This window comes from Diospyros lotus, chromosome 9, assembly GCF_014633365.1.
Source record: "Diospyros lotus cultivar Yz01 chromosome 9, ASM1463336v1, whole genome shotgun sequence".
Classification (NCBI taxonomy): Eukaryota; Viridiplantae; Streptophyta; class Magnoliopsida; order Ericales; family Ebenaceae; genus Diospyros; species Diospyros lotus.
Window position 1 is genome coordinate 1,803,828 of NC_068346.1, and position 12,586 is coordinate 1,816,413.

Genomic DNA, 12,586 nt, shown 5'->3' on the forward strand with positions numbered 1-12,586 from the left:
TGGGGACGGAAGCGCTCCCCCACCACTTCTGCTCTGCTCTCTCTCCCTCCCTCCCATTTTCTCTCTTCAAGTTTCTCTCAAATATACCCACTGTAAATCACCCATTTTGTAAAATCCAACCGTCCGATCTTCGATCCAACCGCATTTTTACCGTGAAAGTGGCCCCGATTTAGAAGTAGGTAAGTCTTTTAGTTTCATCGGCAATTGTTTCAGTATAGATCCATGATATATACATTTATGCGCGCGATTTGGGTGTTTGGCCAGAAATTGAAACTTAGATCTACTAAGATCCGGCCGTCTGATCTTGCTGATGTTTGGGTATGTTGGTGGATGGGGGTAAGGGTGTCGAGTGGTTGCCTCGGATCGCCGGAAAAAATGGCCGGCGGCGACTGGCATTGCGTTTTCAATTGTGGCCGAAAATAAAAATTAGATCTACGAAAAACCAGCTGTTAGATTTGCCCCATTTTTGGATATATTGAGGCCCTTGGCTTGGTGTTCCAAACGGTAGGCTTTGATCATGGAAATCGGACCGCCGCCGGCGGCCGCTGGTGGTTATGGCTGGTTAAGCTATTGTTTTTGGGGTTGGCCAAGTTGGCGGGGCCCATCTCGTTTATGGGCTAGCCCAACGAGTTGGGCTGGGTCTGGCCCAGTTGTGGTAGCCCTTGGGTCGGCCCAGAACCCAAGTTTATTAACCCGTTTAATCTTGACTGTTGATTTTGACCCCTTATTCTGTTTGTTGTAGGGCCAGATTTCCAGGATTTTACTCAACCTCCTCCCAGGCTCAGACTTGAGTTACTCCTTTCCAGGCGAGTAGAAAGGCTATGTTATGTTTAACTTATGTTCTTTCACGTATATACTACTTTGTGCATAACTTATACATGATCTTTACATGTGACTTCTTGAATAATATGCAAATTGTTGTAAATGCATGAAACATACATATGCACCCAAAAGAATGTTGGGAACTCTTAACACGATATGCACCATTCTCAATATGCACCCAAAAGAATGTTGGGAACTCTTAACCTAATTTCTTTGGGAACTCCTAAGACGATATGCACCATTCTCAATATGCAGTTATGCACCCAAAAGAATGCTGGGAACTCTTAACATGATATTTCATGCACAGTGATACATATTTAGGAGCACCTTTTCACGGCCCACTCTTTACCATCATCTATAAAATCTAATTTCTTCTTAAAAGGAGTAATATAATTGTAACAGGAAAGAGATAACAAGAAGCTTAGTAGCTGATAACTTTTTCCCTGCACTTTTAGCAGGGCCAGAGTGGAATTGACAGGAAATCATTGATCTTAGATTGGAATTGGCCAACAATGTCGGCACTTTTCCATGTAGTGGATAATGCAGCGTGACATTTCATATTAGCATAAGCCCAGCAAGGCCAATACTTCTCTTCTAAAAGAACAATAATTAGCTAGGGCCCTTCCTTTTTGGTCCTTGCCTTCTTTTTACCTTTTTGTCTTAATTTAGACAATTGATTCCATTGTTAACATTCAATCTCTTGATGATATTGCCTCTAAGCATGGATGGTGCCAACCTCTTTTGTCTGCAAATCTTCTAGATATGATTCAGAGACAAATGTCTGATACAATACTATTAGTAGTTTCAAATTGGTGATTACACATTCCCATTTAAGCTATATTCAGAAACCCTGTCGCAATTACAAATTAAGTCTGTAATTTTATGCCTTTTAACCACAAATTATCCCTACCACTTCCCTGATTGCACAAAAGAATTCACACCTTACCCCCTTCAACACAATGCTTCTTCACAAAAAGATAAACTATTCTTGAATATTTGCCCGCATTGGGCCTAAACAAAGTCATAATCCATTCTAGTTCAGTAGAACGTCACAATTTCTATTTTTTTTTATAGAATCATTTATTACCTAGAAGAAATAAAAAATTTAGCATAAAATCAAAAACACAAAATAAAAAATCCAACGGAAGCGCACTTTTGAATACATTAATCAATTACCTTCCTTCAATCAAGAAATTATGCAGAGAAACAAAAATGAAAATGCCAGCATTGTTCACAAATCCGTTCTAGGGTTTATGCTTTAGTGTGAAACAAAAGAATTTTGCTTGATTAGAAATCCAATATTTTATGTGTCTTTTATAAAATTATGATAAAAATGAAAAGTCTTTTTTTTTTTATGTATACAAATCTATATCCACATTTGCTCAAAAAATGTCCAAGCCTAAAAGGAAGAAGTCAAAGGAAGGAGCTCGAGGGGACCACCGAAAGACCTTGATAAGGCAGTACCTGATAGACCTTTCAGTTACCTTTCTTGGGGAATCACAGTAGACTTTGACGAGAACTTACCTGGATGCCTCCAAAAGACCTTTCTCAGAAGTCTCTTCCCAATATCATCAAGAGATCCTTTCGGGAGCCTTTCTCGGGTACTAGAGACACGGTTCCTAGGGGACTTTTCGAACTATGAACCAATAAAAATACATCAAACCTACTTCTATGATTTTTTTGTAAGTATAAACAAAGATTTAATCGCTCATTTCACTTAAATTTTTTTTTTTAATGTAAATATTGGTCTCTTAGATTAATTATAATAACACTAATAGTAATCACAAATTTTAATTTCATATTAAATCATTTTTCTAAATTTATGATATTTGATTTTATAAGTCTAACCCTTTTTATACTGTTTGTTATCTCTTCTGATTGTCATAGACATTAAAAATAAGAATTTTTGTGTAAATTAATAATTAGCCAAACCACGTGAGGTTCCACGGCAATATACCCTTAATATTACATAAGCATACCATAGTTGTACTCTTTGAATGGTTTCTCTTCTCTGAAAAGCTCAATCTTGCATAGAAATGGCAAAGCAATACAGAAACCTAAATCTCACATTGAAACCCCAAAGCAACACTGATTGAATGCTTCACGCGCGGGCTTCTGCAGAGGAAAATCTCACATCCACTCACTCATTGAATAGGTAAGGTGCACCTTGTATCGTAACTGTTTTTTCCAAATTTTGAATAGCTTGAATTTTGATATTTGATACTTGATCACTGATCCCTAGTTTGGATTGCAAAAAGATAGTGCATAGATCTCTAAATTCTAGGTCCAGTAGATTGTTGATATTTGATACTTGATCACTAATGTTTTGTTTGATATCTCTGTCAATTAAGTTAATGCTAAAAACTGATTAGGACTTGTAGCTATTATTAAGGTTGTAGAGCTAACGTGGGGGTCTTGTCAAGGCTGAAGATATCTTTGATCATGGTTATTGTAGAATGACAATGTTTAACCATGAAGAGAGGGGAACATACTTAAAAGAAAAAAAATGAAATTGAATAATAGGGCATCAAAAGATCTTCTAAGAGATTGTGTAACTATAGGATAAGATGACTAGAAGAGGAGGGAATTGCTCTGGCTCTCAATTTTTACTATTTCCATTCTTGTGTGTGGATGACGTTTTCATTTCTTTTTCCCTCTTGGGGTGGGGTGCAGGGAAGCAGCAATTGAGGTTATATAGTAGTTAATATGGAGATTCTACCTATGTCATAATTAGAAAAGAAGACATATTTTATGTTATAGTCAATGGACTGGCTCTGAATCATGGGCTTATTAGCAAGGAGGATGATTAAAAAACACAACAGGTCTAGCAAAAAAATAATGTTCTGATAAGAGAGAATCTCACTGGCGAGGAGCCAGGGATCAAGACCTTGAAATTCAAGAAAGATGATTTGAGAATTAAGTGAACAGAGAATGTGCGGAAGATAGGGAAGAAGTACTCAAGTAGATAAGAAAATGAGGGAAAAGAAATTTATGTTTTTCCTTACCTCACTACAACAGAATACATATCTTCTATACATTGCCTGTTATAGAAACTATCCTCGCAACTATTTAACAAGAATGAACAACTGATGCTAAATTCTTTTAAACTACCAATGATTTCCAGCTAAATTGGAACAGCTCAGCGAGCTGAAAATTAACTACTTTGTGCTCTATTCCTCTTCTTCTCTATCTCTGCTGTGCTTTGCTTCAGCAATTGTGCCTCAGCTCAATCTCCAGCTAGTTCTTGCTACTTATTTTCTTTAGCTACTCTATTGGCTACTCCAGATCTATCCTGCTCTTGTGTAGCCTTTTCCCTTGGCATAACATCAATTCCTGTAGCATTCTCCTCAGCATCTCTACTGCTGGCAGCAACGCCTTTATAAGCAGCTCCCTTATTCCTCTTCAAAGTCTTTTCTAGTGTTATATCATGTTCAGATAGGAAAGGGAAAAAAAGAAAAGAAAAAGAAGCTACCTTTTTGTTTCAATTTCATTCCAGTTGATGTGTTTCTGGAGCTAAAATGTTATATTTTATCTACAAATCTCAAATAACCGATCCCCATCATCCATTTAGTCATAATCAAGCTTTATGGCTATATTACAAAATAAGAATTTTGATTGTTCGTCTTGCTGATGCAATTTACTGCAATGCCCTAACCATAATAATGGTTATCTGGAAGTTGTGAGTAGAAACTTCGTGGGGGCAGGGTGGGATTCCGTACTGTTTGGTGCTACTCCTTTATGACTTATCTTTGATGTATGCTTATCCAGTTGCTTGGATTTTTTTTTTTTTTTTTTTTTGGGGGGGGGGGGGGGGGGGGGTTGTGGTGAAGATGAAACTGAAAAGAAAAAGTATCCTTTGAAGTGATTTTCGCTTAAGGGTTTAGGGTAATGGTACATCAAAGATTGTCTTTGAATTTTATAGTTCAATTTGCAAAGTGTTATGTTCAATTTGCAAAGGGTTTAGGGTAGATATTCTTGTATGTGCTTTACCTTGAAGGCCAAATATGTCGTTTACTTGATTCTTAGTTTAGTAAATTGTTAAGAGGTTATTGTTATAAATTAAAAAATATGAAAGGGGATTCCTTTAGCTGATAGCAAATGGTGACGTGATTTTTTGTTATTGAGCTAAAAATAATTTGTTGTTATTTGTAATGGAAAATCTTGATAAAATATTAATAGGCCTCTGGTCCAAGGTCATAGAAGTGTGTGACAATGTCAAGGTCTAGTGTGGTTGCTCTTGCTGCTATTTGGGTTAGTTCAGAATGGACTTATCGGGGAAGTATAAGAATTAGGACAACTTTTGACTTCAAAATTGTGCAATGGAATTGGAGCCTTTTTTGTATTATCATGTATCCTCTGTGATGTGTAGTAGGGATAATCAAGGCTGTTTGTTCTTTCAGTTTTTGTTTTTCTCTATTGGTCTGGATGTTGATCTAAATTTTCTAAGCAAATCAGGAAAAGAGCTACAAGAGATTTGGTGGAAAAGGATGCAGAACAACTCCTCTCAAGAAGAAGAGGCATTTAAGGTTCGAAAGTTAGAGATTTCAGACAAAGACAAGGGCTTTATCCAACTGTTGCAGCAACTAACTTCATGTGATTCTGTCTCTGACAAAGAATTCGAAGAGCGATTCCAAGAGCTCAGTTCATATGGCGACAACCATCTCGTTTGTGTAATTGAAGATACTCGCTCAGGGAAGATTATTGCAAGCGGAAGCGTGTTTATCGAAAAGAAGTTCATAAGGAATTGTGGGAAAGTTGGGCATGTTGAAGATGTGGTGGTCGACTCCAGTGCCCGGGGAATGCAACTAGGAAAGAAAATTGTTGGTTTCCTTACGGATCACGCTCAATCAATGGGTTGCTACAAAGTCATCCTTGACTGTAGCACTGAGAACCGAGCATTTTATGAGAGATGCGGTTTCAAGCAAAAGGAAATTCAGATGGTGAGGTATTTCATTTGAAGGAATGTCATGCGTTTCTTCTGGATCGACGGGACGGCCATTTTGTGTACAAAGTTTAATTTGGATGCTTCATTGGATTTATTATTAGATAACATTTTTGGGGTACGGTTTCTACGTGGGTCATCAAACTGTAATTATGTGACATTTTTTTGAATATGAATTTTGGATTTTAATGTTTGCAGTTGTGTCTTAATCTTATGTTTTTAATTGCACCATAAGGTTTTATTACATTTTCTAAATGTTACAATTAATCACCATCCATTAGTTAACCCTTATCTGTCTTAGTTGACCAACATAAAATTTTGTATTTTGTTAATATATAAAATTTTGTATTCAGAATTTTGGAATCTTATATGTAAAATTCTGTATTTTATATGTGATTTAGAATTTTGCATACATAATTACAGAATTTTGTATATCAATGTAATGTAGAATACATAATTCTAGAATTCATCAAAGAAATTCAGAATTTTGTTTTGGTTAACTAACAGAGTTAAGGGTTGATTAATGGGTGATGGTTGATCATAACATTTAAAAAGGGTAATAGAATTTTTTGGTGCAATTAAAAGTACATGATAACTTATTTAACTGGAAAAAGATCGTTCGTTTTCAGGACTAATCAGACAAAATTCAAAACTTAAGTTATAAAAAAAAAACACATGATAACTTTAAGTGAAAGAGAATTTTATATAATTTATCGTTTAACCAAATTAAAAGTCATTAAAAAATGTAAAAAAAATATTTATTAAATAACTAACGTTGGTCTTAAATCTAAAAGTTTGATAGCTTATTTGAAACCTTTTAAATTGTATTAGTTAGTTGTACAATAGTTTATTTAATACTTCTTAATATAGAATGATCAAATTGACTTGAAATTAAAATAAAATAACTTACTTGATATTTTATTATTAGACTAAAATTATAACTTTGTTATAAATATAAATGATAATTATATAATATTTTTTCAAAAATAATGATATGATTTATTTATATTCTCGCATTACAAAGAAAATAATTCATTATCAATATTATTTTAACAATATTTTTAGATAAAATTTTTATACAAATATTGTAACTTGAAGTGTGGTCTTGGTAAGAGTGTTCTCCCTAATTTGGGATATGCATACACCCCACCCGGATTAGAACGAATGGGCAGATAGAAAATACTTTTATTTAAAAGTTTAGGTTTAGGGTTCATATAAATGAAGAAAATGTTTTTTTTTTCTTTTTTAATTTTATTTTTTCCTAAAATGGTTGAGTGTTTCATTAAAAATAAAAATTTAATTTTCTGACTTTTAAATTTTATATTATGAATTAATTTAAATATATGTTTTAAAAATGATCAAAGGGCTTACTTTTTGTTACCCTCAAAATTTGGAGAGAGAGAGAGAGAGAGAATGAAATTAAAATGGATAAAATAAAACCAATTTTTGTATTTTAACAACAACATAAACTTAAATAAATTTGTAAAGGTTCAAATTTTATTTGTTGATTAAAAGAATAATAATGTTTATTTATTTGTTGACTATATCTCATCTTTCAATTATTTATTTAGTATTTATTTGTTGACTATATCTCATCTTTCAATTATTTATTTAGTAGTAGTAGTAGTAAAAGTGTCTTTTTAAACAAAATCAATCAACAGCTTCCAATCTAATGGATTGATTTTGTTTAAAAAATCATGCAAGGCTCCATATTAATTAATTTTACCAATGCTATTTGATTGAACTGGGGACTGTAATTTGTAATACCTTTGAAGAGTCATGATAAATTTTGTCATTTAAGAGAATTTTAGTCTATAAAAAATTTCAAAATTGCCCTTGAATTAAAGAAAATGCCATGAAATATTGGATGTCTTAGGAGGGGCAAAATGGTAATTTGGAATTTCATCCCAAAGGAAGATAAATTATTTTTGGAGAAATTATTTATATTGGAGAATTAATTTTGGAGAATTTAATTCTTGATTAAGTGCATGGATAATTAGGAATTAAATTAGAAAACCAAGTATGACTAGATTGGTGACACTTGACAAATTCTTATGGAAAGAGATTTAATTTAATTTGGAGAATAAAGATTTATTTAATTAAGAGAATTTGGTGACACATGGCATGATCTTATGAATCAAGAGGAATATTTAATAAATGCAAAAAGCAAAAAGAAATTAATCTCTCAAGCATTAATGAGAGCCATTATGGAGAGAATTAAAAAGAAAATCAATAATAAAAAGAAATGTGTCAAGCATTAATGTTGGAAAATAGAGGATTTAAATAAATGATAAAGTAAATGGATTATGTCTTTCAAGAGCCTTTAAAATTAAATCAAAAAGAAATTATTTAAGTCTCCATTAAATGCTTGAAAAGTTATGGATTTAATTTAAATGCAAATTTGGGAAATTAGTCAATCTTGGAAATTAGTCATGATTTAATTATTTGAAAAATAGAGAATTATGGAAAATTGGGATTGATCCAAGGGAGGAGATTTAGTCTCCAAAGAAATATCAATGGATGAGAATTAAGAAGACAAGTCTCTTAGATTTGTGTTTCCTTTGAATCTAGATAAGAATTCTCCTAAAATCAAGGGCTAGGATTTAAGTTGGGAGAAGCACAAGGATTGTGCTAATGTTCAAAGGTAGAGATTAAGTCTCTTGAAATAAGAAGAAATCTATGGCTAGGATGTGATCTTGAGAATTGGCATGGATTAAGAAGAAAACTCTATAAATAGGAAGTGAGAAATTGGTTCAAAGCTTTTTCCCCATTTGTGAATTGAAGAAGCAAGAAGGCAAGCAAGTCTAGAGAAAGAAGAGAAAAACTAGCAAAGATAAGCCTAGTTTTCTCCCTTGATATAGTTGAATGCATGTGTTTAAGAACTAAAGTCCCTTTATTATTTTTCTTTAAGGGTGAGTCTTAGCTTGTGGAGGTGTTGAAGCTTCAAAGTCTAAGAGGGATTCTTGGCTTGTGAGAGTGTTAAAGCTTCAAGGAAACAAGGTAAGTGATAGCCCCAAGTGGAGGGGTTTTTGTTTGCATTTGTATATGTGTAAATGAGTTGCATGTGATGGTTCTTTGCATGTTTTGTGCCCAAGTGGACCTATGGCCATAAGGAGGACTTGTGAGGGGAGTGAGGGGTTGGTTGGTGCCTTAACCTAAGTGGTTATGAGGTGCCTTAACCTAAGTGGTTATGAGGGCATAGAGAACTACCCTTAATATGCATTGCATTGCATTACATGTTATGTTTATCATACTTCATTTACATTTGTATAGCACCCTTACTGAGCATTGGCTCATAAGGTCCTTTGACCTCGATGTAGGTGGAGAATCATCTAAGGGAAATGGAGTTTTGCAAGGGTGAAGGTATTGAAGCAAAGAGGAAATTATGTGTAATGGTTATGTAGTTTTGTCTTTTTGTGTTGTATTATTTTGTTAAACTTGGAATGTATGTAAATGTAGTTAAAAAGGGGTAAACTTGAGTGTTTTGGAAGGCCCTTGGTATGGAAATGTATTCTGGAAAATATGGTTTTTATTTAAAAAAAAATATTTTTTTTTGAAAAAAATGGCCGAGGCAGTGGGCTGGCGCGGCCGGCCAGTGCTCGCGTGGCCCGCGCGGCCCACGCGCTCGCAGCCTGCGCGGCCAGCGCGCGCTGGGGGGCGCGGCTGCTGCTGCGCCCCCCCTCTTGTGGCTGCTGTGAAGTTTCCTTTTTTTTTATATTTTATATTTTTGGGGTTATTTAGTTATTTTTGATAAATTATGAAATTTTGAAATAATTTAAATAAATAAATAAATAAATGAGTATTTAGCCTTTAAATTAATTTTTAAATTAATGTAAATTTGAGGCAATTGTGGGAAAAATTTTTATATTTTGGGAAATTAAATAATGGACTATTTTCCTAAAATTTTGAAATTGGACGATGATGCTTGAGATTTGTATTTCAAAAATTAATTTCCTAATGGTTGAAAAATTATGGAAATTTTGAAATAAATAAAAGGGAAAATCAATTGAGCTTTAATGAGGAAAAATTTATTTAAATTTTTCTAAAGAAAGATTAATCCAAATATTTTTCAAAGGAATTGGAAGTGAGATAAATGGGTTAATGGTTGGGGCAAAGATAGGAAAAATCTATTTTCTTATAATTAAGGCGTTATGCCATAAATTATTTTAAGCTAGAGAGTTAGCTTATTTCCTTTTGATCCTGGTAGGTCACCCTTTTCCTTCATTAAAGAGTTCGAGAAGGGGTGACAATTGCGAGGTCTCGGGTTTAATAGGTCGATTGATAATTCCCGGACCCTCGAGCGGAGCGAAGAGAGAGCAAAGCCTAGTTCTCACCTAGGTCGTTTCCCGTTGAAACATAGCCGTCTCTTCATCTTTGCCCTAGCGTGTGAATAGTAAGTTGGCTATTCGTGAGAAACACCCATAAGTGGGAGCGGAGCGTTACATAATTTACATTCTTTTAAGTCAATATTGGAGAAAAATGCCATTAAAATTGTAACATACTAATAAGTAATATTTATAATAAATAAATTCGAATTTACAAGCCCACATAAAAAACGGGTAGAACTGTGGCTGCTGGGATTCGAGCCCAGGTCTCCACGGCCACAACGTGGAATTCTTACCACTAAACTACAGCCACAAGACGATGCTCGTTCCTTTAATTTAAATTATTCAGTTAATAAGTTATACGTTAACCCAAAAATAATAATATATAAAGATCTTATTCGATACATAAAATTAAAAACCCTAGACCAACTTCATAAGTTTAGATTAAATAAATTAGAAGCCTGATCATACCATGCACTTGTAAATAAAAACTCATTAGGTGACAATTGATGGTTGTGATTTCATTTTTTATATATTTTAGAACAAAATTTAAAGTTAGCAAAGTGATAAAATTAAATATATAATTTACACACTTACAAGGATCATGAAAACAAATCTTGGTGATTAAATTTTATTTATATATATTTTTTAAAAAACATAAGAAGTATTTTAAAAAAAATACCAAAACACTCATTTACTTAGTCGGGCCGATGACAAGTGGGTAGAGATTCTATTGACAAAATCTCATCTTTAGTAACGAACCAAGCTTTAAGTATGTTAAATTATGAGGAAGCCGTTCAAGAGAATAAAAAAAATAAAAATCTTTTCTCTTCGGATGACCTTTCCTTGTGAAGGCCCGTAATGCTTAACTTTTGATTTTGTTAGAAAAGGTAAATCACGGAATGTGCCTTAAAAGAGCTCAAAGTTCAAATTCACAATTTATTAAAATAATATTGACATATCATGATCAATTCTTAATCATCCCAGCTATGCCCGAGGGACAAGAAAATCTTCTCTTGTCAATTGAGATGCGGGTTGCGGCCTGGCCAGCAGCGGTAGGCACCTCCTGTTGGCAAAACTTACCATCGTTCCAAGAGAATTGGCCAAGTTAAAAAGCAAGCATCTAATGCCTCAGCACGCAACAAGCAAATGCAACGTTGATTGAAGTTGGCGGATCTAGAAGACTTGCAATTAGCATCGCTTGTAAAGATTGTTTGTTTGATAGTTGATATAGTCTTCCGATAGAGAGCATCTCCCTCCCCCTTCCCACACAAACAAAACTCAAAACAGTACAGTGCCCTATCCATCTGGCATAACAATAACAGTGAAAGGACTTCGCTAATTCAATGGTAGAAGTAGCACTACATCAACACTGCAAATCTCACATTGAAAAAGGAACATACCACAGGAAGGATAGCTCAAGGTGGGGATCAAACCTAACTAACTTGCAACTCTACTATCCTTCTATAGATCATATGCAGAACAGTGCGGAACAAATCAGCAAAATCAAAAAGAAAAAATACAACCCCTAAAACCTCTCTCCATTTTTCTTTCTGTTGGAAAGAGATTACATAACATATAAAGATCATCAAGTGAAGTCTATACAAGGTTCTGACTCAAGTAATGAATCCCTGTGCAACCCAATTAAACAGAGAAGAAGAAGATGCTGTTGCGTTAGTTCTTTAAACCACTTTGGCACAATTAAATGGGATATGCTTCCCCTTCACGCCCCTTATCACCCAAAAAAATTGGGGATAATTACAGAGGCCTGCCAAAGATTTGCCATAATATCCGCTTTCCATTTAATTTTGTCACATTACAGAAATCTACTTGAAATGTCTTTGACGAACAGAGACTTATTTGAGGTCTTGATTGTTGTTTTGCTCTTTGTTTTGGGCTTAACGATGGAAAATAATATTGCTTTAATGATGAAATTTTTTGTTTAAGTGATTCTTTATTTGGTACATCTATCTCATTTCATAAGCATTTCAAAGCATCAAAATAAAAATCAATTTTTCATGAAAATCAATTTTATCCAATGCCAAAATCTTGTTCTCAAAATTCTTTGATGACATTTGGGAAAAACAAATTTTTATGTTAAAAGAATGGTTTAAATTTTGATTATTCAATAATAGTCTTAAAGTAGTTGAAAATCGAAGTAATGGTTTTTAAAATGCAAAGACCAAATTAGGTACGGTCGATCGCTTGAGGTCTTGCAGTCGACTGGTTGCCCAAGCCAGTCGACTAGGCAAATGCAAGCTCTCGACCAAGTCATCAACCACTAATGCATGAAATCCAATCAACTGACTTCAACCCATTCGATTGTTTTTGCCATGCTTGTTGACTATTTTCTTAGGGTTTGTTGTAATTGGTCGACCATCTCTTAGCCCTATCGACCGTCTTCCTTATAGATGTTTTTAACGACTAATTTTGCAGATCATTTATGACGATCAATGGCTCCATTAACGATAACTAAATTCAAAGGGTAGGTAACACC

General features: G+C 34.1%; 1 protein-coding gene and 1 non-coding gene across 4 annotated transcripts; one reads left to right on the plus strand and one right to left on the minus strand.

Moving 5' to 3' along the window:
• Positions 1–5,973, plus strand: LOC127809930 (glucosamine 6-phosphate N-acetyltransferase-like). Of its 3 annotated transcripts, none has more exons than XM_052349109.1 (3): positions 1–179; positions 743–806; positions 5,278–5,973. In XM_052349109.1, exon 3 carries the CDS (start codon positions 5,310–5,312, stop codon positions 5,778–5,780), a length of 471 nt encoding a protein of 156 aa, XP_052205069.1. In that variant the 5' UTR covers positions 1–179; positions 743–806; positions 5,278–5,309; the 3' UTR covers positions 5,781–5,973. The 3 variants fall into 3 exon arrangements, with proteins under 3 accessions (XP_052205069.1, XP_052205071.1, XP_052205070.1); XM_052349111.1 differs by having other exon boundaries at positions 1–175; XM_052349110.1 differs by lacking the exons at positions 1–179; positions 743–806 and adding an exon at positions 813–2,977.
• A 4,357-nt stretch (positions 5,974–10,330) lies between these two features.
• Positions 10,331–10,402, minus strand: TRNAH-GUG (transfer RNA histidin (anticodon GUG)). Its single transcript has one exon. It is a non-coding gene; the product is annotated as a tRNA-His (tRNA).
• Between the last annotated feature and the right edge of the window lie 2,184 nt (positions 10,403–12,586).